Source organism: Vulpes vulpes, chromosome 16 (assembly GCF_048418805.1).
Source record: "Vulpes vulpes isolate BD-2025 chromosome 16, VulVul3, whole genome shotgun sequence".
Classification (NCBI taxonomy): domain Eukaryota; kingdom Metazoa; phylum Chordata; class Mammalia; order Carnivora; family Canidae; genus Vulpes; species Vulpes vulpes.
In genome coordinates this window covers 60,786,346-60,809,309 of record NC_132795.1, presented here as the reverse complement: position 1 = coordinate 60,809,309, position 22,964 = coordinate 60,786,346, and the positions used below count along the sequence as shown (strand labels likewise).

At 38.7% G+C, this 22,964-nt stretch overlaps 1 protein-coding gene across 4 annotated transcripts in view; it reads left to right on the top strand.

Annotated features, from left to right (window-relative positions):
• The window catches only part of POLR3B (RNA polymerase III subunit B), a 107,745-nt gene that overhangs the window by 14,619 nt on the left and 70,162 nt on the right, over nucleotides 1-22,964 (top strand). For all 4 annotated transcript variants that reach the window (XM_026010930.2, XM_072741614.1, XM_026010931.2 and 1 more), the window contains exons 7-12: nucleotides 1,594-1,685; nucleotides 3,516-3,633; nucleotides 5,283-5,391; nucleotides 13,717-13,839; nucleotides 19,286-19,405; nucleotides 21,085-21,219. In XM_026010930.2, coding sequence (XP_025866715.1) covers nucleotides 1,594-1,685; nucleotides 3,516-3,633; nucleotides 5,283-5,391; nucleotides 13,717-13,839; nucleotides 19,286-19,405; nucleotides 21,085-21,219 — 697 coding nt within the window. The remainder of the gene's footprint in view (nucleotides 1-1,593; nucleotides 1,686-3,515; nucleotides 3,634-5,282; nucleotides 5,392-13,716; nucleotides 13,840-19,285; nucleotides 19,406-21,084; nucleotides 21,220-22,964) is intronic.

Here is a 22,964-nt window from a genome sequence, read left to right as displayed (position 1 = left end):
ATCATTCCTGTCCTCACTCTTCAGTCAGGAAAATAAGTTGGGATAGCAGAATAATAATCTTCATTTTATCAGGACTATTTATTTGTGTTAAGACCTTCTCTCTTTCTCACATATGGACCTGGTTGTGTCCAGTTAAATACTGGATCGTTAATAAATTCTTTCCCAGGGATCCCTGGGTGGCGCAGCAGTTTGGCGCCTGCCTTTGGCCCAGGGCGCGATCCTGGAGACCCGGGATCGAGTCCCATGTCGGGCTCCCGGTGCATGGAGCCTGCTTCTCCCTCTGCCTCTCTCTCTCTCTCTTTCTCTGTGTGTGTGACTACCATGAATAAATAAAAATTTAAAAATAAATAAATAAATAAATTCTTTCCCAGATTGAATATTATGAAGGGAAGATTGGAGAGACAGGAGCAAAGCATAACTAGTATGATTTAGGGGTTAAATCCTGGCTAAGGATTTAAGAGGCGGGGAAGGGTGTTTAGTGTTGGGTATTCACCAGTATATGTACCAGGATCTGGGAGAGATGATTGCATTTACTCACTCATAAAAGTGACCTTTGTGAATCAGAGTGCTTGTACGTACCATGCACTGTCTACATTACATGCATCACCTTGTGCAAGTATTATGGTTTTGGGACTTTTTTTTTCCTGAGTGAAAAAGGTTTCAGTTTAATTCAGGTAATGTTCCTTCTCAGTAACAAATCAAATAGTATATGAGAGCAGTTTATACAAAGCAATAGCCTCCCCCTTTCCTTACCCTAGTCCCGTTCCCAATCTCATGACTATGTCTCTCATTCTGGTGGTTATTGCATCCATAACTTTAAATGTTACATATATACCTCTGTTTCTTGGTACATCAACTGTAGATGCTATTTCTTAAAAACTCCAGAATTCTCGTTTTGTCTGAAAATCTCCTCATCTGGACCTCATTCTGAAAGATGACCTAACAACACACCAGTTAGGTTGCCAGTGACTTTCTGTACGAACTTTGCATGTCCCCTCGCCACTGTCCCTCGTTGATTGCAGGTGTGTGCCTGTCCAGTCATCTTTCCCTGTTTGGTAAGCAGCGGCCTTTTCTTCTCTCAGGGTTTTAATTCTTCTCTTTGTTTTTGATGATTGTATCTTGACTATGGTGTGTTTTGATGTGGCTTTCCTGTTATTTACCCATGTAGATATGTGATTGTGCAGGTTTATGGCTTTCGTACATTTCTGAAAGTCCACAGCCACTATCTCTGAATAGGACTTCTTGCCCAATGTGTGTCTTTTTTCCATCTAGAACCTGATTAGATGTCTATGAGACGTTTTCACTTTGTCCTTCCATTTTTCTTAAACTTTGTCATACCTTCTTTATTTTCCTGAAATGTAATCTCAGTAATTTCTTTGGTTCTCTTTTACAAGTCAATAACTCTGCCTCTTTTACAACTCAATAATTCTTCATTTCACTTGGTTCTTAATGTGACTGCCACTCCTCTGCCTTTTCTAAAATGTCCAAGAGGAAAACAGACCCCTTCGGGATATGTACAGGGCAGGATTCTCCTCTTTTCATCTCTTTTGCCAGTCAACATCTTTATGTGATATTTTCTTTTATTTTCAACAGAATGCCCATAATGCTGCGTAGTTCGAACTGTGTTCTTACAGGGAAGACACCAGCAGAATTTGCCAAACTGAACGAATGCCCTTTAGATCCAGGTATGTCTGATTCCTTGGATTTTTGCCCCCCAACTCTTGCCCTTCTTTGGCTTTTCTTTTACTGTTGCTGTTTCTTTAATTCTCAAAAACAATGCCAGCTTTTTTGCTTTATAATGAACTTGAATAAAACTGTTTACAGAACATGGGGCATCTGGGTAGTTTAGTTGATTAGTCCTCCAACTCTTAATTTCAGCTCATGTCATGATCTCTGGGTCATGAGATTAAGTCCTGCATCAACTCAATAATCCTTCATTTCACTTGGTTCTTAATGTGACTGCCACTCCTCTGCCTTTTCGAAAATGTCCAAGAGGAATACGGACCCCTTGGGGATATGTACAGGGCAGGATTCTCCTCTTTTCACCTCTTTTGCCAGTGAATATCTTTATGTGATATTTTCTTTTATTTTCAGCAGAATGCCCATAATGCTGCGTAGTTCGAACTGTGTTCTTATAGGGAAGAGCATCAGGCTCTGCTCTCAGCACAGTCTGCTTAAGATTCTGTCTCTTTCTCCCTCTGCCTCTCCTCCCACCCTCTCACTGACTCATGTATGCTTGCTCTTAAAAAAAAAAAGTTCACATAACAATCAGAAATTTAGCTCCAACTTTATTCTTTTAGTCTATATTTGTGAAAGGTATAGTTTCCTCTTTTATTTCAGGTTTAAAACTGAAACACTCCAAGATGTGATTTATTGTTACGGCTTGTCAGACTTTTCTTTGTCTTTGCTCAGTGATTTCTTTTGGTATGCCTAAAAATTCAAGAATAATCTTAAAAAGTGGCTTCTTTAGCTGGTTAGGAAAAACTCAAATAGCTTATTACTTCAGGCTGCTTTAAATGCAATAAAGGGGCAAAAACCAAAAGTCTTTTGTTTAAATTTTAAAAACTTACATATTTATACATAGTCCTAGGCAGTTCATTTTGCAAAGTTTCAGGCTTAGCGCTTAACAGAAAATTTTTCTTAATTCCTCAGTTCAGGTTGCACATTTAATTTGTAGTTATTTTCACCTATTGCTTTAAAGTTGCATTGATACAGAATCACAGAGGGTTTTGGAAAGAGGTTAACAAAGAACATGACTTTAGTAGACTATAACAAAATGTTGTGTAAGTCAAATATACTGCTTGTTTTTATTTATATTCTAAAAGTAAAATAAAATTTCGTTTTATTTTATTCTGAATTGTGTGCAAAAAAAGGCTATATGAAAATGTTTTATGGGTTTTGTTCAGTATGGAATAGTTAGGAAATCTGATCCTTTTTTTTTTTTTTAAGATTTTATTTGTTTATTCATCAGAGAGAGAGCGAGAGACACAGGCAGAGGGAGAAGCAGGCTCCTCACAGAGAGCCCGATGTGAGACTCAATCCTGTAATCTCGGGATCACGCCCTGAGCCAAAGACAGACGCTCAACTGCTGAGCCATCCAGGAAACTTGATCCTAATCTACCATTGTCACTGATTTGTTAGAAAACTTAGGGCAATTTTGAGTTTATATTGAAGATTGTTGGTTATTTCTATGCTTAAGAAACTTAAAGACTAATTTATTTAACATACTTTTTTCATTCATCTCTATACATGTCAGGTGCTGGTGATACATACACCAGTGAGATCTGTACCCTATCCTCAGGAAATTTATTTTCTTGTGGCTCATGTGTATAAACTCATGTGCTGACATTGTCATCAATTCATAAAACAATATCAGCAAACTCCTTCTAACTGAGTATTGGTTAGCGCCACAGAGCAATGGAAGAAGGATCTCTAAATCAGAAGATCGCTAGTTGTTACTAAATCACACTGTCAGAAAAAGAGGCAGTGAAACTTACCTTGCTTCCTTTGGACAGGTGGCTACTTCATTGTCAAAGGAGTAGAAAAAGTAATTCTTATCCAAGAGCAGCTGTCTAAGAACAGGATCATTGTGGAGGCTGACAGGAAAGGGACGGTTGGTGCTTCAGTTACCAGGTATGCACAGCAGGAGTAGTGTTAAGAAATACTGATAATTCCACTAATATCATATGGGTGTCTTTCAGTACAGTGGTAGCCACTTATTTCTGATAGCAGGCAGCAAAATATTTACCTGTTTATTCAATTTATTGTGTAAGATGGGAAGCATATAGAATATTGTTTTAAAATTTTTTAAGTGATGGAAGTGTGTGAGACATTGGTTGTTGAAAGGCCACTAGTTGTTTTATTCAAGTTGAATTTTGTTGCATTTAAGGAATGTTGAAAAAAAAAATGAAACCACTCTGTCACGTTTGTTTTTAGTCTTTGATCATTCTACATAATGTATTCCAACATTGATATAATTAGAGATTATTTTTTACCTAATATTTAATGAATTGTCATGGACTTAACATCTTATTGTTACTTTTCTTGACTGGTCTCTTTTACAGTGTACTCATTTTTCTCCAACAGCATCTCATGTCTCTTGTAACTTCTTTTCTCTGATTTATTATCATATGTAATTTGAGATTTATAAATCAATGAATTCTGAGAAAAAAATCATAGAATAATAAAGATGTCAGTATGCAATAATTTGTTTTCTAACAACCTATAATAAGATGTTTCACTCAGACTTTTAAAATTTTTCTTTCTAATGTGGGGTCAGCCAACAATAATGGCCATTTATTGAGCAGTACTAGGAGCCAGGCAATGTATCAGGGGCTCTGCATTATTTGTCCTCTCAACCCTCCAAGATAAGTGGTGCATCTCTATTTTACTGCTGAGAAACAGGCTTTGGGCTCAAGGTCATACTGATCAGAAGAGGTGGCCAGCATTTGGACCCAGATCTAATAATTCTTCGACCAATGTCTTCCTACCATATGCAACTTTCAGAGCCAGGGAATTGGGAGTTGAATCCCAGAGTTGGTTTTCGGTAGCTCTGAGGCATTTTGGGGAGGGTGACAGTTACACATCTTCTCTAAGCATTGGTTTCCTTATGTGATTTGGAGACACTATTTGAATGTAAGTGTTATTAGTATGGAGGAGATCAGAGCTAGTATTAGTGGAGTATGCAGAGCAGTGTACATGGTATGTAGAAGGTGATCAGTATGTGCCCTATTGTGGCTGATTAAGCTTGGAAATACTTTTAAATCTGTTAGCAACTTTGTAGCTAATAGAGATACCAGTAAAAGGCAATTACTTAGTTTCTTTTGGCTTCACTATAGAGTAAGAACATAGATGTGTTTTAATGGATTATTAATTTAAATACAGTGTATGAATTCCTTTCTTCATAGTTTTGTCATTATGATGTAGACTCATTTTGAGGTTTTTCTTTTGAAATGTGTAAAATTCATCATGAATATACCCCATACTGAATTTAAAGCGATTCAGGTGGAGTCAAAGTGAAGTAGGTCAAAATGAATTGGTGAGTGTCACTCATTCACCCTTAAAACTTCTACCATAATCTCAAAGCTAAAGAAACATCTATAGTGTTTTTAAATAGTCATGGAAGTGACAGGGAAGCTAGGAAAGGAGTTGTGTATCTTTAAAAGGAATTGTGTATCTGTTAGGAAGGACCTACTGATTGGTGAACCTTATTGACTGATGATCATGCTACTAGCTTGAAACCAAGTGGGGATGTGCTTTAACCAACCTGTATTTCCTTGTAGCTCTACCCATGAGAAAAAAAGCAGAACCAATATGGCTGTGAAACAGGGGCGATTTTATTTGAGACATAATACTTTGTCAGAAGATATTCCCATTGTCATCATATTTAAGGTAAGGCTGCAAGTACCTACTGAAAATTATAAGGAGTCTTTCTCTGGTTAATTCTTATATGTCATTAGAAATTTCGAGGATAAGGAGTTCTAGGAATAGAAGGATTTGTGTCATAGATAAGTAACTAACATAGATAACTAACATAGATAAGTGTCAGGAATGTAATTAATTTTAATCTGAAAGCTACTAAGATCAGGGTTCAGATGTTTTCAGAAATACTATTTTTTAATAGCTACACAATAAAAAATCCTAAAGTACAAAGGGATATATAGTGAGAAGTAAGCCTTCCACTCACCTGTACATAACCACCTAGTTTTCCTACCCAAGGACACTACTGCTCCTGGTTTCTTGTGCATCTTTCTAAAGATAGTCTGTGCCTGTACAAGCACGTGAGTATATAGCAGGTTTTTATTCTGTTTTATTTTTTACTTACATACATTGCACACCATTTTGCACTTGGCTTGTTTTCTTTTTTTGTAACTTACATCTTGGAGATCAATCGTGTTATATTATTAGTTCATACATTGCTGCCACATTGTTTCTGACAAACTGTTCCGTTATGGCTGTATGGTAGTTTACTTAATTGTTCCTCCATTGGTGGATATACACATCTCTTGCTGTTACAGAACTGCTATAATACCACGTTACACAGAGACAAGGATATCTATTGGCAAATTAACTTCCTAGCAGTGGAATTTTCCAGGTCAAAGAATGTGAACCAAGTTTGTTATTTTTTATGGACTTTGGGAGTCTGGTGTGTTTCTACATTAATGTGAATCTTTAAAACTGATGTTTTCCAGCTTGTTTGTAAACTAGTAACTTAGAAGCCAAAAGACATTTTTTCCATAGAAATTATGTTTAAATGGTGCATTCTTCGCACATAATTGCAAGATGGCTCACTTAACGTGCTCTGAGGCTTAAATGTTACACATGTTTTAGGAACACTTGAATCGTTGTATTAGTCATTAAACAAGATTTTAAAATAGCATTATCTGATACAGTTGATCCATGGAATTTGCGAATTCAGTTATTTGCCAATTCTACTTGCTAAAATTTATTTGTGACCTTGAAATCATCACCCGTGGTGGTTTTACAATTATTTATGCACACCCACTGGCTCAGTCTTGAAAACTTTGGGTCCCCAAACTCTCCGTTCCCAGCTGAGGCCCAAGAGAGCCGCACTCCACCTCCCGTCTCTGCTTTCATGCTGTAAATAGGTACCCTCTCTGCCACCTCTGCGGTGCCATGTTCTTTCACATTTTTGTGCTTTCTGGTGGGGTTTTGCTGGGTAAAATGGCCACTAGTGCCGAGGCTGAAGTGCTGTCTGGTGTTTCTAAAAACCACGAGTGTCAGGTATGCTGTATTCAGGTATGAGTTACACTGCTGCTGTCCTTGAGTTCAGAACTAGGAGTCAACAACATACGTTACCCAAGGCATCTTTGAGCAGAAACACACATAAAACAAAGCTCCATATTGATGGGCTGAAGGAAATGTAACCAGAGGCCAACAGGACCCACCTGTGTTTCCCACGAGCAGTGCTTCCCTGTTCTCCCTGCAGGGTTTGTGGCAGCTCTGTGGAACACAGCCCAGGAGGCTCAGACCTGACCATGTATGGGCCAGAAGTGAATCTTGCTGACGAGGCTGATCAAAGTGAAGGGCTCGGTTTGAGTCAGTCCTGAGGAGCGTGGGTACTTGGGATAAAGGTAGAGGTTAACACTCTTTTCTCATTTAGTTTCACTTCAGAGTCAAATATTCCTGTTCAGCAGTTGTTACAGTAGTAGAAACATCTCAGGTGGCAGTAACTGAGTTGCTTAGAAAGGAAAGACATTTGGGTACTCGCCTCAGAGGAGTAAGAGAGAAAGACTTAAACTTGTCTTGTCGGAGTTGTGACCCAGTGACAGCAAAGGAGTGGAGGAGACAGGCCTCTTCATGTCAGGTTAGTGCAGCGACCGGTTTGGGGGTCCTGGGGTGCTCATAGGTATTGAGTGGATGTTGAACAGTCAGGTTCTTTGACTCAGGAAATAATTGTATTCTGAATGCAATTACATGAAGAAGATTGTAGGAGGTTGCTGGGTTTTTTTAAGATTATTTTGTTATTTGAGAGAGAGCAAGAGCAACCGAGTTTGAGCAGGGGGATGGACAGAGGGAGAGGGAGAAGTAGACCCCCCCCCCTGCTTTGAAGGGAGCCTTACTTGGGCTTGACCCCGGGACCTCAGGATTATGACCTGAGCCGAAGTCAGATACCTAATGGACTGAGCCACACAGGCATTCCTATAGGAGATTTTTTTTTTATGTTTAGTGCAACTTAATATACTTTTATATTCTCTAAATGAGATGGTGTTGTTTTCTTTTTAGGATGATAATCATAACAGCAATACTTTTTATATGGGGTTGGGAGAAGCCAGAGAGAATTCTTAACTTATTATGTCTCCTTAAAGCTTATATTTGTAAAGCACTGAAGTAATTTTGGCTTTTTTTGGAGGGATCCCACAGCCCCCAATGGCAGTGTCTTGTGTACATAGTGTTGATTGGCAGATGAAGAGAATTTCATCTATGTGGAATTACATCTCCAGTAGAGGGCAGTGTGTTCCCATGCATCAAAAAGACTTCGCTGATGTCTTAAGAGGCTTAAAGATGCATAGGACTGATGCAACTGAAATTATTGCATACTACATCTGAAACTAAGTATGTACTGTATGTTAGCTGATTGGATTTAAATTTAAAAAATGTATAGGACTGCTTTCCTTCGACCGGGATTTATAAGTTAAGTATGATGCATGTAGTCTTCTATTACTCACTTGGAAAATACATTGCTAGACACATGGACACATTAAAATCAGAAAACCTTTATCAAATACTTTTTTTGGCTAGGTAACAAAATTTTGGTAAGACAGTTTCTTCTGTCAAATTTAATATTATGTTACAAACGTGTACACTATTTATAGCCAACTTAAATCCTTTCTAAAATGTGTCTGTAAATTAACAATGTGCACTTTTATGTAACCTGCAGTTGAGATTTCAGATTTTTCCTTTTCTGATTATGAAACAGTCCTTGAATTGTACAAATTTAGGAAGCCACTAAGAAGTAGAACTACATTTTTGGAATTTTTTTTTTCCAAGCCCTTTTTTCTTTGCTTTGGTAGTAGTATATACATCGATTTTACTATTTTTTTTCCCACTTAACAGGGAATTGTGAATAGTTTTTCATATTTATAAATCTACATCATTTTTTCTACACCTAGATCTACATCTAGATCTATTTATAGATCTACATCATTATTTTTAGTAGGTATCAAACAGGAATTACACATGGGTAGTGTAATCTGTTTAACCAGTTCCCTATAGGGGGACATTTAGGTGTCCTTTTCTCCCCAAGTTTTCACTCTGATACATAACCCTGGGTGTTCTATATACATGTTTGTGCATATTGCTAAATATTTTATATGAGACTTAATTCCTGAGAGTGGGATTATACATTTTGTAAAAAACTTGATGCAGGGGCACCTGGGTGGCTGTGGTTGAGTGTCTGCCTTTGTCTCAGGTCATGATCCCAGGGTCCTAGGACCAAGTCCCACATCAGGCTCCCTGCGGGAAGCCTGCTTCTCCTTCTACGTATGTCTCTGTGTTTCTCATGAATAAATAAATAAAATCTTAAAAAAAAAAAAACAAATCTTGTTGCATGTTGCCAAAATTTTTTCCTGAAACATAACTGTTGCATGGTAATCAGCAGTGTATAAGAACTAAAACAACTATTTAAATGTTTTCAGTTTAAATAAATAAGTACATTGGTCACAGATAGTCCCATTTTGTGGTCTCCTGCTAGAGGGATGTTTTAATAGCCTGATGGAACCTTGTCTGATAACTTCTATGAAGACTTTTTCATCTGGAGAGCAGCACAGAATGGAAGATCTTAGCAACAGATCTAGGCCTAATTCCAGCTTCTCCATTTGTAAGCTGTGTGACCCCAGGCAGATTTCCCAGTCTTGGACAACTCCCCTATAAAGTGACTTGAGAGATTTATTCTGAAGAGCAAAGGAGATAATACATTTTTTGAAAAGTGGACAGCCTAGAAGGAAGATACTGTTACTCTTGCCTTTACCCTGCTTACACATTTAATGTCAGGAGCTGGGGAAAATAAACTGGGAGACCAGGAAAGTCACATCATTTCTCTTTTTGTGTTGTGTGGCCCTAACACAGACCTTGACAGTCATTAGGACTTGATGGTTGTTGATTGTAACCAACAATTGGCTAAAAGTGACAGAAGCAGCAGGGTTTCCAGGTTCCATGCTGGGTCTGAATATGACGACTAAAGCTTTTTAAGACCTAGATCAGCCTTATTTATGGACTTGAATCACTACAAAGGTTCCCCTGCCCATGAATCTTTCCCATTTTACATTTTGTATTCTCAAGTATTCAGCAGTTGTTCTGTGATGGCATCTGTAGTCTGAAAGTTTTTACAGAAAAGAAGATCAAATTTCAAGGGAGCTGGGCATTGTTTTTTAGAAACTAACTTACCCTGAAATTTTTGATCTTTTAAGAAAAAAATTGCAGAATCAAAGAGGGCCATCATAGTTCTTTTATTATCTGCTAAGACTGCTTTTAGTAATAATAGATTGATTCCTGTCTAAAGAAAGATTCGAGATTTCTGAATAGTAGGTATTTTAAGAACTTATTCCCATTCCCTCCTTCAGGTAATATATTTTAGCATATCACCATCATTGGGCATGTTCTTCTCTTCTCTCATTAGTATTCTGTCTTTAAAAGTCACACTTGTAGTCACACTTAGCGGGTATCCAAAGAGAAGACTTATGCCACTTCTTAAAGAGCATATGCCCTTATTTGTGTTCTGTCTTCTTGCCAATGGTCAGACTGGGTGACCTTCTGCTGAAACGTATTTTCTCTGCTGTTTCTTCATAAGGTTATTATATAGCATTCATTTCTGACTTATTAGTTAGGTGAAATGATTTCAGATATCTGGAGTACAAAGAGTTCCATATAAAGCTAGTTTTCAGATGTCTAAATTATGTCTGTAAAGCAGAATGGTTGAGCATTTTGCTGTCGTTTCCATAGCAATATGTCATTTATTTGTAGCTGTGACTTCACAAGGCTAAATAGTCATAAAATCAGTTTGGTCTTTGGAGCTAGAGTGCTTTTGATGATAACCTGACTGAGTTATCACCCTGTAGTTCAGTGACCTGATACAGGAGGAGTTTAGTCCTTGTAGAGCAGAGCTTTGCCACTGATCATTCTTTCTGCACATATGGTGTCATTTACCATGTACTTGGCATATCTTTGCTTCATGGCTTAGAAATATTTGGAAGGCCTAAGCAGTCTGTTTAGATCCACATTAGAACACTCGAAAATTTTATGCAGTTATAAAATTACTGCTCAGATTCAGCCTCGAGACAACTTGAAGCAGCAATCCATATGTCAAATGAGGAAGGACTTTTCCCACTATTATTAAATGCCAAAATAGGTAATGAAGCATATATAGTCTTTTTCACTTGGAGATTGCTGAACTAAAAATTAATTATTAAAATACTCCAGGTGGCTTCAGTTCAGAAGATCTAGAGGTTGATATGCCTCAAGAAAGGGGGATGATCCAGAAAGCTACTGCCACTTCAGCTCTAAGATTCTATTTCTGTCCCAGTGAGACCTTCTCCTGGTATATTATTTTGCATGCTCACTTTGGCATCTGCCCATGTAGATATCTTTTAATGTTTGCACTTTCCCCTGAGGAGGGAAGTGCATTTGTTACAAAGTTTTATTATCAATGATTTTAGAGAAGAGTGACTAGATTCTACTGCTAATTAATTGCCTTAGTGTTGTTTTTCTTATATTTTAATTCCATTGAAACCCAGATAATACTCTTTTGAGAGATTGACAGGTAAAAGTTTATATTCTAATTAGCTTTTCACAGAAATATTCTTATATTTCTGGCTGGCTTCTTGCGGACCAAGGAGAAAATGTAGATGGTCCTACATACATGCCATCAGTGTTAGAGTAGATGCACTCAGTGTGCTTGATCAAAGGATAATCTAGAAAAATTAGAAAGGAAATATAATTTTTTTCATTTGTTTAAAAATGAGAACTGATAATTTTTTAGAATTTGTTAAATCCATGAAATGCTCAGTATTTTATGAATTTATATAATTTTTAAATAGTGGAGTTTTATGTCTAGTGTCCTTTTATTTATTTTTTTTTCTAGTGTCCTTTTAAATAAATGCATCCTATCAAACTAGAGATAAAAAAATGAAAATTAAAGTATAGAAAAGAGATTTGTGTTGTGAAAGCATCTTTATTTATTCACTAAACAAAAACAAATTTGAACAAAACAAGTTATATCTTTATGAAGCTTTTGTTTTTTTAAAGATTTTATTTATTCATGAGAGACACACAGAGAGGGGCAGAGACACAGGCAGAGGGAGAAGCAGGCTCCCCGCAGGGAGCCTGATGTGGGACTCAATCCTGGAACCCCAGGATCACGCCGTAAGCCAAAGGCAGAGTTCAACCATAAGCCAAAGGCAGAGCTCAACCATAAGCCAAAGGCAGAGCTCAACCGCTGAGCCACCCAGGCCTCCCTTTATGAAGCTTTTTAAAGTTTAAATGGCAAATTTAATTCCAAAAGTTGGTTTGTTAGTTATATGTGCTGTGTAACAAATTACAGCAGAGTTTCTGTTGGTCAGAGATTTGGAAGTTGCTCAGTTGGGTGGTTCTGACTCAGGGTCTTTCAGGAGTCAACCAGGGCTCTTTCAGATGTCAGCCAGGGCTGAAGTCACCCGAAGGCTGGACTGGAGCATGTCAGGGTCTGCTCCCCTTGCAGCTCCACTATAATGGGAGTTGGCTCCTCCCCACTGGACCTTTCCATAGACTGAGTGTCTTCCAGACATAGCCCCTCGCTCCCCCAAGGAACACTTTAAGAGAAAGAGGAAGCAGGAAGCTGCAGTGCATTTCATAACCAGGCCTCCAAAGTTGTACTGTGGCTTGCACATTTTTTCTATAGAAGTGAGTCATTAAGTTTAGCCTACACTCAAGAGGAAGGGAGTTTGTCTTTACCTTTTGAAGAGAGTGTCAGAGAATTGGTGAACATTTTTCAAACCACCACAGTTGGCCTAAAAGGGACATAGCACATATTTAGCTTCCCCAACAAAAGTTTCAAAACTTTCAGTAAGTTTACATCTGATCCTAAAGTATCCGTATTGAATTTCTGGATCACAGATGACTCAAATTCAAATGTAGACTTGTAGAATTTTGAGTCCTCTTGTTACAGACCTGAAGAAATATAGGTGGACAAAGTTGACTTGGCAGTGGTGGTTGTGAGGTCTGTCATTGGCCTTGTTTTAGGACAGACACCTCAGATCTCTTGACTTAGGTGCCCTTTCCATTGTATTCTGGCTTAGGTTCTTGATGTTCCTCCCTGGAACTTGGGATTCGGTTTTCCCTCCCTCTCCCTTTTGTCTGAACTGGCCACCAGAGCTTCAAAGCCCAGCTAGATAGGTATCTCTGGTTCTGTCTTCTCTGCATAGCTAAAGGAAGAATTTTAATGCAAACATAACTTTTTTGTAACTTCTAAGAAGCAGATTCTTTCTCTGCCAAGAGAGGTTTAGTGAGATTATGTTCTATTTCTTGAAATGGCAGAATGCCAGGCAAACGTGTGAAGGAGGGAGCCATCGTGCCATATGGAATCCACAAAGACCTGCCTTCCTGGCTGCCACCTTGAAACACTTAAGAGAAGTGGGTTTCTTAAACCTCTTAAGTGCGTTTTTAGTTTAAAAAAAAAATCTCTTCTTAAAACCTGTGTAAAACATAACTTGGTATTTCTAGAATAGTGAGGTACAACATCCTTTAGGGAAAATTCTTCAAGCCCGAATGTGAATGATTTGACAGTTCTCAGAAAAATTAGTCTTGTGACAAAACTAATTGGGGTTCTGTTTATCTTCAGCAATGCATATTTTCTGATTTACTGCTCTTTGGCTGTTTTAATTTTTTCAGTTTGCTTTCGTAATTGTGACCAATGTCTCCACTATACCTTTCTACCTCCTTTTTTCAGTGATGACAGTCATAGGATATTTAAATATTTTAGAAGATTGCATATATGCAAAAAGTGCTTGAGAATGTTTGTTTTCCTCTTCCCACTCGAAATTTCTGTTTCAGGTTCTTCTGCAGCTTGGGCTAGAGCTGCCAATGCCAGATGGCACCGTTTCTGAGAAAAGAGCTAGCTTTTGCTTAGAAGTAATACCCACAAACAATGCCAAATTAGCATAAGCAAATGTCAGTGAGTTAACACAAAGCCAACACTCTTTCTATCTTTTCTTTCCTTCCTAGGCCATGGGTGTTGAGAGTGACCAGGAAATTGTACAGATGATTGGAACAGAGGAGCACGTGATGGCTGCATTTGGGCCCAGTTTGGAAGAGTGCCAGAAAGCTCAGATTTTCACACAGATGCAGGTGTGTCTTTTCATGTTGTCCTTTGCCATGAAAGGGAATTGGAGATTTAATGCTGCTCATGGATAAAGCATCGGATGCGGTGACTTCTTGGGGTGTAGGTGTGGGAGGGTGTTGGGGAGTTGGGAGGAACAGTAGGGAAGCTTCTTTGACTCATGTTTTAGGAATTAGAGGAAGGAATTTGCCTTAACAATTATCAGCCTATGGTGTCTAACTTAGAAGGGGGATATGTGGCCAAGAGGCTTTTGTTCTGATATAATAACAAGTATTCTGTTTTTTCACTTATTTGCCTGAGTGATATGTTTTTGTTTATTTTTAATTTTTTTAAAGATTTGTTTGTTTATTAGAGAGAGTGGGCATGAGGGAACGTACAAGCGGGAGGGACAGAGAGAATCCTGAGCAGACTCTGCTGAGTGTGGAGCCTGATGTGGGGTTCTATCTCACGACCCTGAGATCACGACCTGAGCTGAAACCAGAAGTGGGACACTTAGCCTACTGCCCACCCAGCTGCTCTAATAGATGTTTTTGAACTATAGCAACTCTAGTGTAGAAGATTGTTTATTTCCTGCATTTCTCTTCAATTTCTCTTTTTATTCCCTATTTCCAATTCTCAGTGTCTAGTTGAATGTGGTCTCAAACTCTTTTTCTGAATTCCCCATGTCAGCAGCAAAAAAGCCAGGATCAGAAACCCTTTACCAGTACAGAGCCTTCATCAGCCTGCTGAAGAACTCCTAGTTGGAACTTGGGGATTTTAGGATAAGACTCAAGCTATATATATCCATAGCTCCCTGCCTTCATCTATATATATGCTCAACATATTAAGAATAATTTTACTTAACCTTTGTTTGTGACAGGGAGCCCTAAGAGCCATGCTTAGGGTGCTTAGTCCTACATTTATAAAGTACTTCACTAAATATAAATCAGTGGCAACACTCCTCATAGACATCCTGGGAGGTAGGGATTCCCTGCAGTACAAGTACAATAGTTCTTACTTACCCATATGTACATTGTCAATTCTGTGGGTTACTTACAACAAGGTATAAATTCCAGGCTGCTTTTTTCTTGTTACCCAGGATGCTTACAGAGATAACATTTTCCTACTTATATCATCTGTTAGTGTGTGTTCTGAACATCACACCACTCTTGATATTTTCATAGACTGAGCCAGACAGACATTTAAGGTTAATCATCATATGTAAGTTTATATAATTCCAAAACACAAATCAGTAGGGATTATTCTTACCACTACCTTCCTCTTTTTATGCAGTTAAGTAATAGCCAATTCAGGTTCTTGGGCAGGCAGCATCAGGAGAAGCTATTTGGATTTAGGAGTTTCTATTTTTGGTCTTTATTGAAAATGAAATATTTAGTAAGCATGAATCTTTGTTACAAACTGGAATTATATTGTTCAAGGGTTCCAAGAACATGAAGAGGAAACAGAGAAATACCCAGGGGTTGGCTCAATTTGGGGAGACACACGATTTCCTTTAAAGCTGTGTAATGCTCAGGAAGAGCAGTTTACCTCAATGATACTTCAGAGAGATCTGTTATTCATTTCATAACAAACAGCACCATTGTTGCTCAGATAACCCGATAACCCCAGCATCGTAAAGCTGTGTGAGCCCAGGGGTTGGAAAATCATTTATTTCTCCTAAATAGGTGCTGACAGAAAATGTTAGCTAACCCAATGAGCAAGGTTCAGTTCAAAGATGAGAGGAATATGCAAATAGGAGCTGAGTGATGTGACTCATACTCTGTGTGCTGGATTAGAGCACGGATTAATAATTTGCAACTAATAAGAGGCTATAGAGGCATGCATAATCCAAAATCATTGGTAACTGGAACCTATGAGTTAGGGCACGTGAATATTGCATGTTACTCTGAGCGTGTGGCAGGTGCACGGTGTCTTATGTAATAGAGCTTCTGCACTTAGTGGATTGCTAAATGCCTGTGTCGTGTTTGTGTTTAATGCTTCCCTTGTTATCTCTCCTCCATTCCTTTTGCTGGCTCTTGCTAACGGACATTTCCTGTCCTCCTTGTAAGGGCTGTGGCATAGAAAGAATTATTTATTAACTTTTTGGAGAATAGGATGTCCTCCAAGATGACACAAGGGGTGTCATCTTGGCCTATTTGTGAGCAGATTGGGCTCTCACCCCAACCCTCACACTGTTGAAACCCTGGCAACATTATTAGTACCTCCAGGGAAAAGCTGGCTTCCTGCTAACTCAGAAGGGGTTCTAGGCTCCCCTGTGTTCCTCCATTTTTTCCCCTCAAAGTGAAGAATCTTTGACCCCTTTCCCAAAGGAACGGGAAGACCAAAATTTAATGAGACAGCTCAGTTGAGAGAAGACCGAACTGCCTATCTCCTGGTGGTTTCTGCTGACTGACGGGCTTGCTTTTATCTGCTTCTGGGTCCTACTTCTTGCTAGGTCACCACAGCAAGGGTTGGCACCATCTTAGTTTATCTTACACTCTAATGGACACTAAATGGAGAGGATCCTAGGTCTGATATCCCGATCTAACCACGAAGGAGTTCCATTCTGTTCCTGGCCCTGAACTAGTCCTCAGGAATCAAAGAATGACACAACACCTAGTAGGAGCAACATACCTGTAAATAGGTAAAATATGGCATGGACTGAAGTGGAATGAAAGCACTTAATTCTTTATACATAAGAAATTCACACAGAAGAGAAAAAGGAGTGATGTGAGGAAGTGACACCGGAGCTAGGTTTTGAAGCACAGGAAAGATACTTCCAGGACACATAATTGGGACAGGGGTTCTAAGATAAAGAATCAGGAATCTCCGCTCTTTCTTCTGACTAACTGAAAGCCAGTTTTAAAAAGTACATTCATTGTTGTTACAAAATTATCCTCTCCTTTAAAAGATGTTATGAATAAACATCAACATACATAAAATATACAGAAGAGTGTTATGAGCCGTCCTCTGCCCATCACCCAGCTTCAATAATTACCAACACTCTGATGTTCTTGTTTCACCTGAATCTCCACCTACCCCTCATACCCACTATTTGATTAGTTTTTTATACTTCATTTTTTAGGTAGAATTTATGTATGCTGAAATGTACAAATCCTAATTGCATCATTTTGCATAAGATATAGAGTGTTTTTCCATTTCCCTGGGAAGTTCCCACGTGCCTCTTCTTAGTCACTTTTTATCTCCATCCTCTGATTTTTTTTCCCCACTGTTCTGATTTTTCACCACAGATTAATTTTGCCGTTCTAGAACTTTATGTATATGGAATTGTACAGAATATACTCTTTTTTGTCCAGTTTCTTTTGCTGAATGTACTGTCTGATAATTTTATGTCATTTGTCCATGCAGTGCCTTCTTATTGCTGAGTAGTACCCATTATACAAGTGTTCCACACTTTATCTTTTCCTGTTGATGAACATTTGGTTTTTTTACTCTGGGTATTAAGAATAAAGTTTCTGTAAACATTCTTGTATAAGTCTTTGCCTGAACAGGTCAGCATTTCTCTTGGATAAATACGTCCAATTAGGATTGTTGGGTCAAAGAGCAGTTGTGTATGTAACTTTTATAAAGTTGGAACTGCCAAACCTTTCCCCAGAGTAATTGTACCATTTTGCAGTTCCATCCCAGTGCATGAGAGTTCTCATTGCTTCATGTCCTCACCAACATTTGGTCTTATCAGTCTTTTTAATTTTAGACATTCTACTAGGTGTTGGATGGTGTCTATACCATTAAGGTTTTAACATACATTTCCCTGATAATTAACGATGTTGGACACTTTTCTTGGACTTACTGACCTTCTTTGTAAAGTGTCCAAATCTTTTGCCGTTTTCCTCACTGAGTTGTCTTTTTAGTATTGAATTTCAGAGTTCTTTTTTTAAAAAAGTATGCTGGGTATAAATCCCTTGTCAGATTTATGTATTGTAACTATTTTTTCTCTGTCCATTGCTTCCTTATTCATTATCGTAACAGTATCTTTTGATGAGCAGTGTTAATTTTGATAAAATCTGATTGTCAGGAGGGTTTTTTTTTTTGTTTGTCTTATGGTTCTTGATTTCTGTGTCCTGTATAAAGAAATTTTGCCTACCACAAGGGCAAGAATATATTCTTCTGTGTTCTTTCCTAGAAGTTTTATAAAGGTTTTAGTTTTTATGTTTATGTCTCAAATCCATTTAGACGGATTTTTTATTTGGTGTGAGGTAGGGGTCAAAGTTAATTTTTTACTGTGTAGATATGTTGGTATTTCAACATTTGTTGAAAAGATTTTTCCCTTGCCTGTTGAACTGTTTTGGCGGCTTTTGCCAAAAATCATCTGATCTTAAAAGCATGAGTTTATTTCTGGACATACTTTGTTCCATCTATTATTTGTCTGTCCTTTTTTTTTTTTTTTTTTTTATTTGTCTGTCCTTATGCCAGTCTCACACTGTCTTGATTACCATAGCTTTCTAATTGAAAGCAGGTAATGTAAAATATTCCAACTTTTCCTTTTCAAAAGTATTTCAGCTATTCCAGGTCCTTTGCATTTGCATGTCAATTTTAGAATCAACTGATTTTTGTTTTTTAAAAACTGCCAGGAATAATTATGATGTATCTATGGTCACTTCAGAGAGAATTTTAACAGTAAGCCATCTTAACACTATTAAACCTTCCAGTCCATGAAACCAGCATAGTCCTTGATTTACTTAGGTTTTATATTCTTTTAGCAGTGCTTTGCAGCTCTCAGGATCTTTACATGGTATGATTCCTTTTTAAGGGAAGAAAAGTACAGCTCCAGAATGTTAACTGGGGACTGTGGTTCTCTTTGGGTAGAGGATTGCTGGCTGCTTCATATATGTAAAGTGATCAGGTATCAATTTTGTAGTAAGAAAGCAAATTATAGAAAGGAAACAAGTTTATTGGACAGCATATAATGCTACTTTGTTATTGATTTATGATAAGTGTTGATTTTTGACTAAGCCTCATGCAGCAATCTCCATAGCCAAGATCCTCATCTTTTTGTTTATAGTGTTTTGTATGGGTAGGTGTTTAATAAATTCCCTACAATGGGGACTCCTGGGTGGCTCAGTGGTTGAACATCTGCCTTCAGCTCAGGTCGTGATCCTGGGGTCCTGGGATCAAGTCCCACATCAGGCTCCCCGTAGGGAGCCTGCTTCTCCCTCTGCCTGTGTCTCTGCCTCTCTTTCTGTGTCTCTCATAAATAAATGAATAAAATCTTTAAAAAATTCCCTGCAACGGGGGATCCCTGGGTGGCTCAGTGGTTTAGCACCTGCCTTTGGCCCAGGGCGTGATCCTGGGGTCCTGGGATCGAGTCCCGCATCAGGCTCCCTGCATGGAGCCTGTCTCTCCCTCTGCCTCTCTCTGTCTCTGTATCTTTCATGAATAAATAAATAAAATCTTAAAAAAAAAAATTCCCTGCAATGGGTGTCATTCAAGCATTATTATATTCTGTTTTTATAGGCATTAAAATATATAGGGAACAAAGTAAGGAGGCAAAGGATGTGGGGCGGTGGACCAAAGAAGACGAAGATAGAAGAAGCAAGAGAGCTCCTGGCTTCTACCATCCTCACACACGTGCCAGTGAGTGGCAGCTGCACAGCTGTGAACTGTGGTCAAGGGGGGGCCCGTCTGTTAAAGAATTTTGAATACAGGTTTACATTATTTAACATCTAGTTCCATAAGAAAAGAAGAACTCTGAACAGACTGGACTGCCCCATGGAAATAATCTTCTATTATCAGTAGTTTGTTTGTACTTCAGGAATGTTAGCTGTCTACTATCATTGGCATCATGTTTATTCTCTCATGGGTCCTGGTTTCAATCTAAAATTACAGTTTCTTATATTCACACATATATTAGTGCTGCTACTAGATTTCATGGTTTTGAAGGACAGAGATGGTGTTAGATGTTTTTAAATGAAACAGGCTTACAGTGCCTTGCTCATATACTCTCTTTTATTGTAAAATACATAACATAAAATTTACCATTCTTAAGTGTACAGCCCTGAGTGCATTCTCACTGTTGTGCTACCATTGCCACCACAGACTTTTTAAAACATTGGATGGTTCATCTCTTAGACCTTGAATGTTCAAGTTCACATTGTCCAGCCTCCTTTACTTAGAGTGAAGATGCTCAGGTCCAGACAAGCTGGATGGTTTATCTTGTCACCCAGCTGGTTACTGGTCAGAGAGAGAACTAGAATCTGTCTTCAGACCCTAGAACAGTTGACCCTCGAATAACACAGGTTTGAACTGTGTGGATCCACTTAAGTTTGTTTTTTCTTTCAGTAAGTACAGTACTGTAAATGTATTTTCTCTTATGATTTTCTTGAGAACTCTTTTTTGTAGCTTACTTTATTAGAAGAATATATAACAATCAAAATATGTGTTCTTGGCTGTTTATGTTATCATAAGATTTTTGGTCAGCAGTAGGCTATTAGTGGTTAAGTTTTGGAGGAATTAAAAGTATACACAGATTTTTGACATAGTGAGGGGTCGGTGCCCCTAACCCATGTTTGTTCAGAGGTCAGTTGTATTTACTTTTTATTCATTTTCGTTAAACAGAGATTGGCCATGTGGGATGTGGGCAAGAGCTATCATTCCTCTCTAATATGATATTATTCTTCTAAGCAATAGACTTATTTGTTAAACAATCTTGCTAACCAAATAGTCTGGTTTATAATGAGTTACATGTCTGTTGTTCATGAACGATCTAATTCAGGGGTTGCAGACTCTACCGTCAGGAGCTGATCATAAAGGACAGTCAAAGGATCTATAGAAGTGGAGACTGACCACCTAAACAGGAATTTCTCATTTTAAAACACCTTGCTGGCTAAAAAATATACAGATCTCTGATTCTGCCCTTTGGCTGCCATTTGTATATGTTTTGAGCTAATTCAAAGAATTAGAAAATTCTTAATATTAAAGCTGGGACTCAAGGAATTTTAAACTCCTCTGAATGACTGGAAAGACCATTTAAAAGTCAAATAGCAACAGTGAGCGTCTCTGGCTCCCCAGTGCTTTTCTAAGCAGCCTCTCTGTCCCCGGTAGAGTGTCCTGGCCCTTTTGCCATGGTACCTAGTGACCCAGAGAAAGGAAGTGACAACTCTGAGTTCCCAGACCAGCCCAAGCAGGGTTAGTGGGTGCCACCTCTTTGGAAGAGTGGAGAAATATATACATGAAATGTATAGGGAAGGAAGGAGTTGATAGTGCCTAATGTGCATTGCCTCAGAAATTTTCTCTAACTCCTGAATTAATTACAGGTTAAAGAATTCAATTTCCGAGCGAAGTGTATCTACACTGCAGTGATGGTGCGAAGAGTAATTCTGGCCCAAGGAGATAATAAAGTGGATGACCGAGACTATTATGGTAACAAGCGATTGGAGTTGGCAGGACAGGTGATTTAATTACTTTATGTCAGCAGGCCTGAACTTCAGATGTGGGCTTCAAGGTTTTTCAAAGCATGAATGCTTACTTGCAATCCTCATATTAAAACAAGTAAAAGACGAGCCTCGCTGCCTGACATGCAGTCCTAGGGCTTATTTCTCTGCCCACTTTCCCTTTTCCTCCAGCTCCTCTGTGGAATTCATAAAAGTTCGCTCTATAGAACAAAGTGTAGACTCTTAGCAGGGCTTGCGGGATCCCTGATGATGTTGGCACCAATATACCTTTCTAGACCTGCCTCTTGCCAGGGCAGGCCACTTACATCTTCCCAAGCATACCCTGATGCTTGTTCATCCTACCATGCCTTTGACTCATGCCTTCTGCCTAAGTTGCTCCCTTGTTTCCCTCTGCCCCCTCCCTAGTGAGGTGCTCCCACCCATCCTTCATTCTTTGAGTTATCCTCTTTGAAACCTTCCATGAATCCTAGGAGATGTTAGTTGATCTGTCTTCCAGATGTGCCAGTGGCACTTTGTTTAGGTTTTTTTACATGCTGAAGTGTATATAATTCTTTACCTGCAAGTTTCTTTCCCCCTTAGCCAGTAAGCTCATCAAGGACAGGAATCGCTTATATTTCTCTCTTGGATCCACATGCAAAGTTACTAGGCACCAGAGGATGTCTGGGTGAGTGACGCTCTGTGAGGCACCTGCTCTCACAAGTTGGTGGAAGGGAGAGAGACAGTGAACAAGTGAACAGGAAAGAAATGAGATAGTATTAAATAGTCCTAGGTGTTTAAAGAAAACTCCCCTAAAAGGTTAATGTTAGAGAGCTGGCGTGTTGGTGGAGGGAAGGATCTTACCTTAGTGAGGTAAGATCAAGAAAGATCTCTTTGAAAAAAGCGATGTATTTTAAGCTGAGCCCTCAGACATTCCTGCTGAGACTTGAGTGAAGAGAAGCTAGTCTCTTGCAACCTCAGGAACCATGTTCCAGCAAGAGACTCTTGTGAGCGCATCCATCCCCCCACAGTTCCAGCAATGGGGAGCTGGAGGAGGATCACTGGGCCGACCTGAATGAGGTATGGGGATGGGGAGGACTTGGAGAATAGCCTGTGGGCCAAAGAAGGGGTTTGGATTTAGTTTTCCACATAGTGGACAACCATTGGAGAGTTTCAACCAGGGAAGTAACGCTATCTGATTTTCAGTTGATCAGATTTGGAGACAAACAGGCCAGGAAATGAGCAGTTAGGAGGCTGTGGCAATATTCTAGATGACACATGATGGTGGCTAGCATAACAGATACTACAACTAAAATTTTAAAACTAGGATTAAAAAGTGATAGCAATTTTGGGTTTTAGAAAAGGGCTAGTGTCTAGACTACTGGAGAAGTTTTGTGTGGTTACTAGGTAATGTTAGCAGGCGGGTTTTCTGCCACTTTCAGATTGACCTCTGTTCAGGGTATTACAGGTATACCCACCACTATCAATCCTAATTTTTAGTTTCTTAATGGGAAGAAATCATGGTATTAAATGAGTTCATTAAAAAATGTTGATTGTTTAGAGGAATAAGGAATGGAGTCAGGAGAGGAGAGGCTATCCTGTTGCTTAAAAAATTAGAATTAAAAAGAGGGTTCCCATGTGCAAGAAAACATTGCTTTATAAACAATGTAAAGACATAAAAGGCATTGTGTTGGCAAAAATGTGTAAAAACAATAGCTGCTAATTTCACACCCCATGGGACGAGGGAGTATAAATGTGCTTCAGCT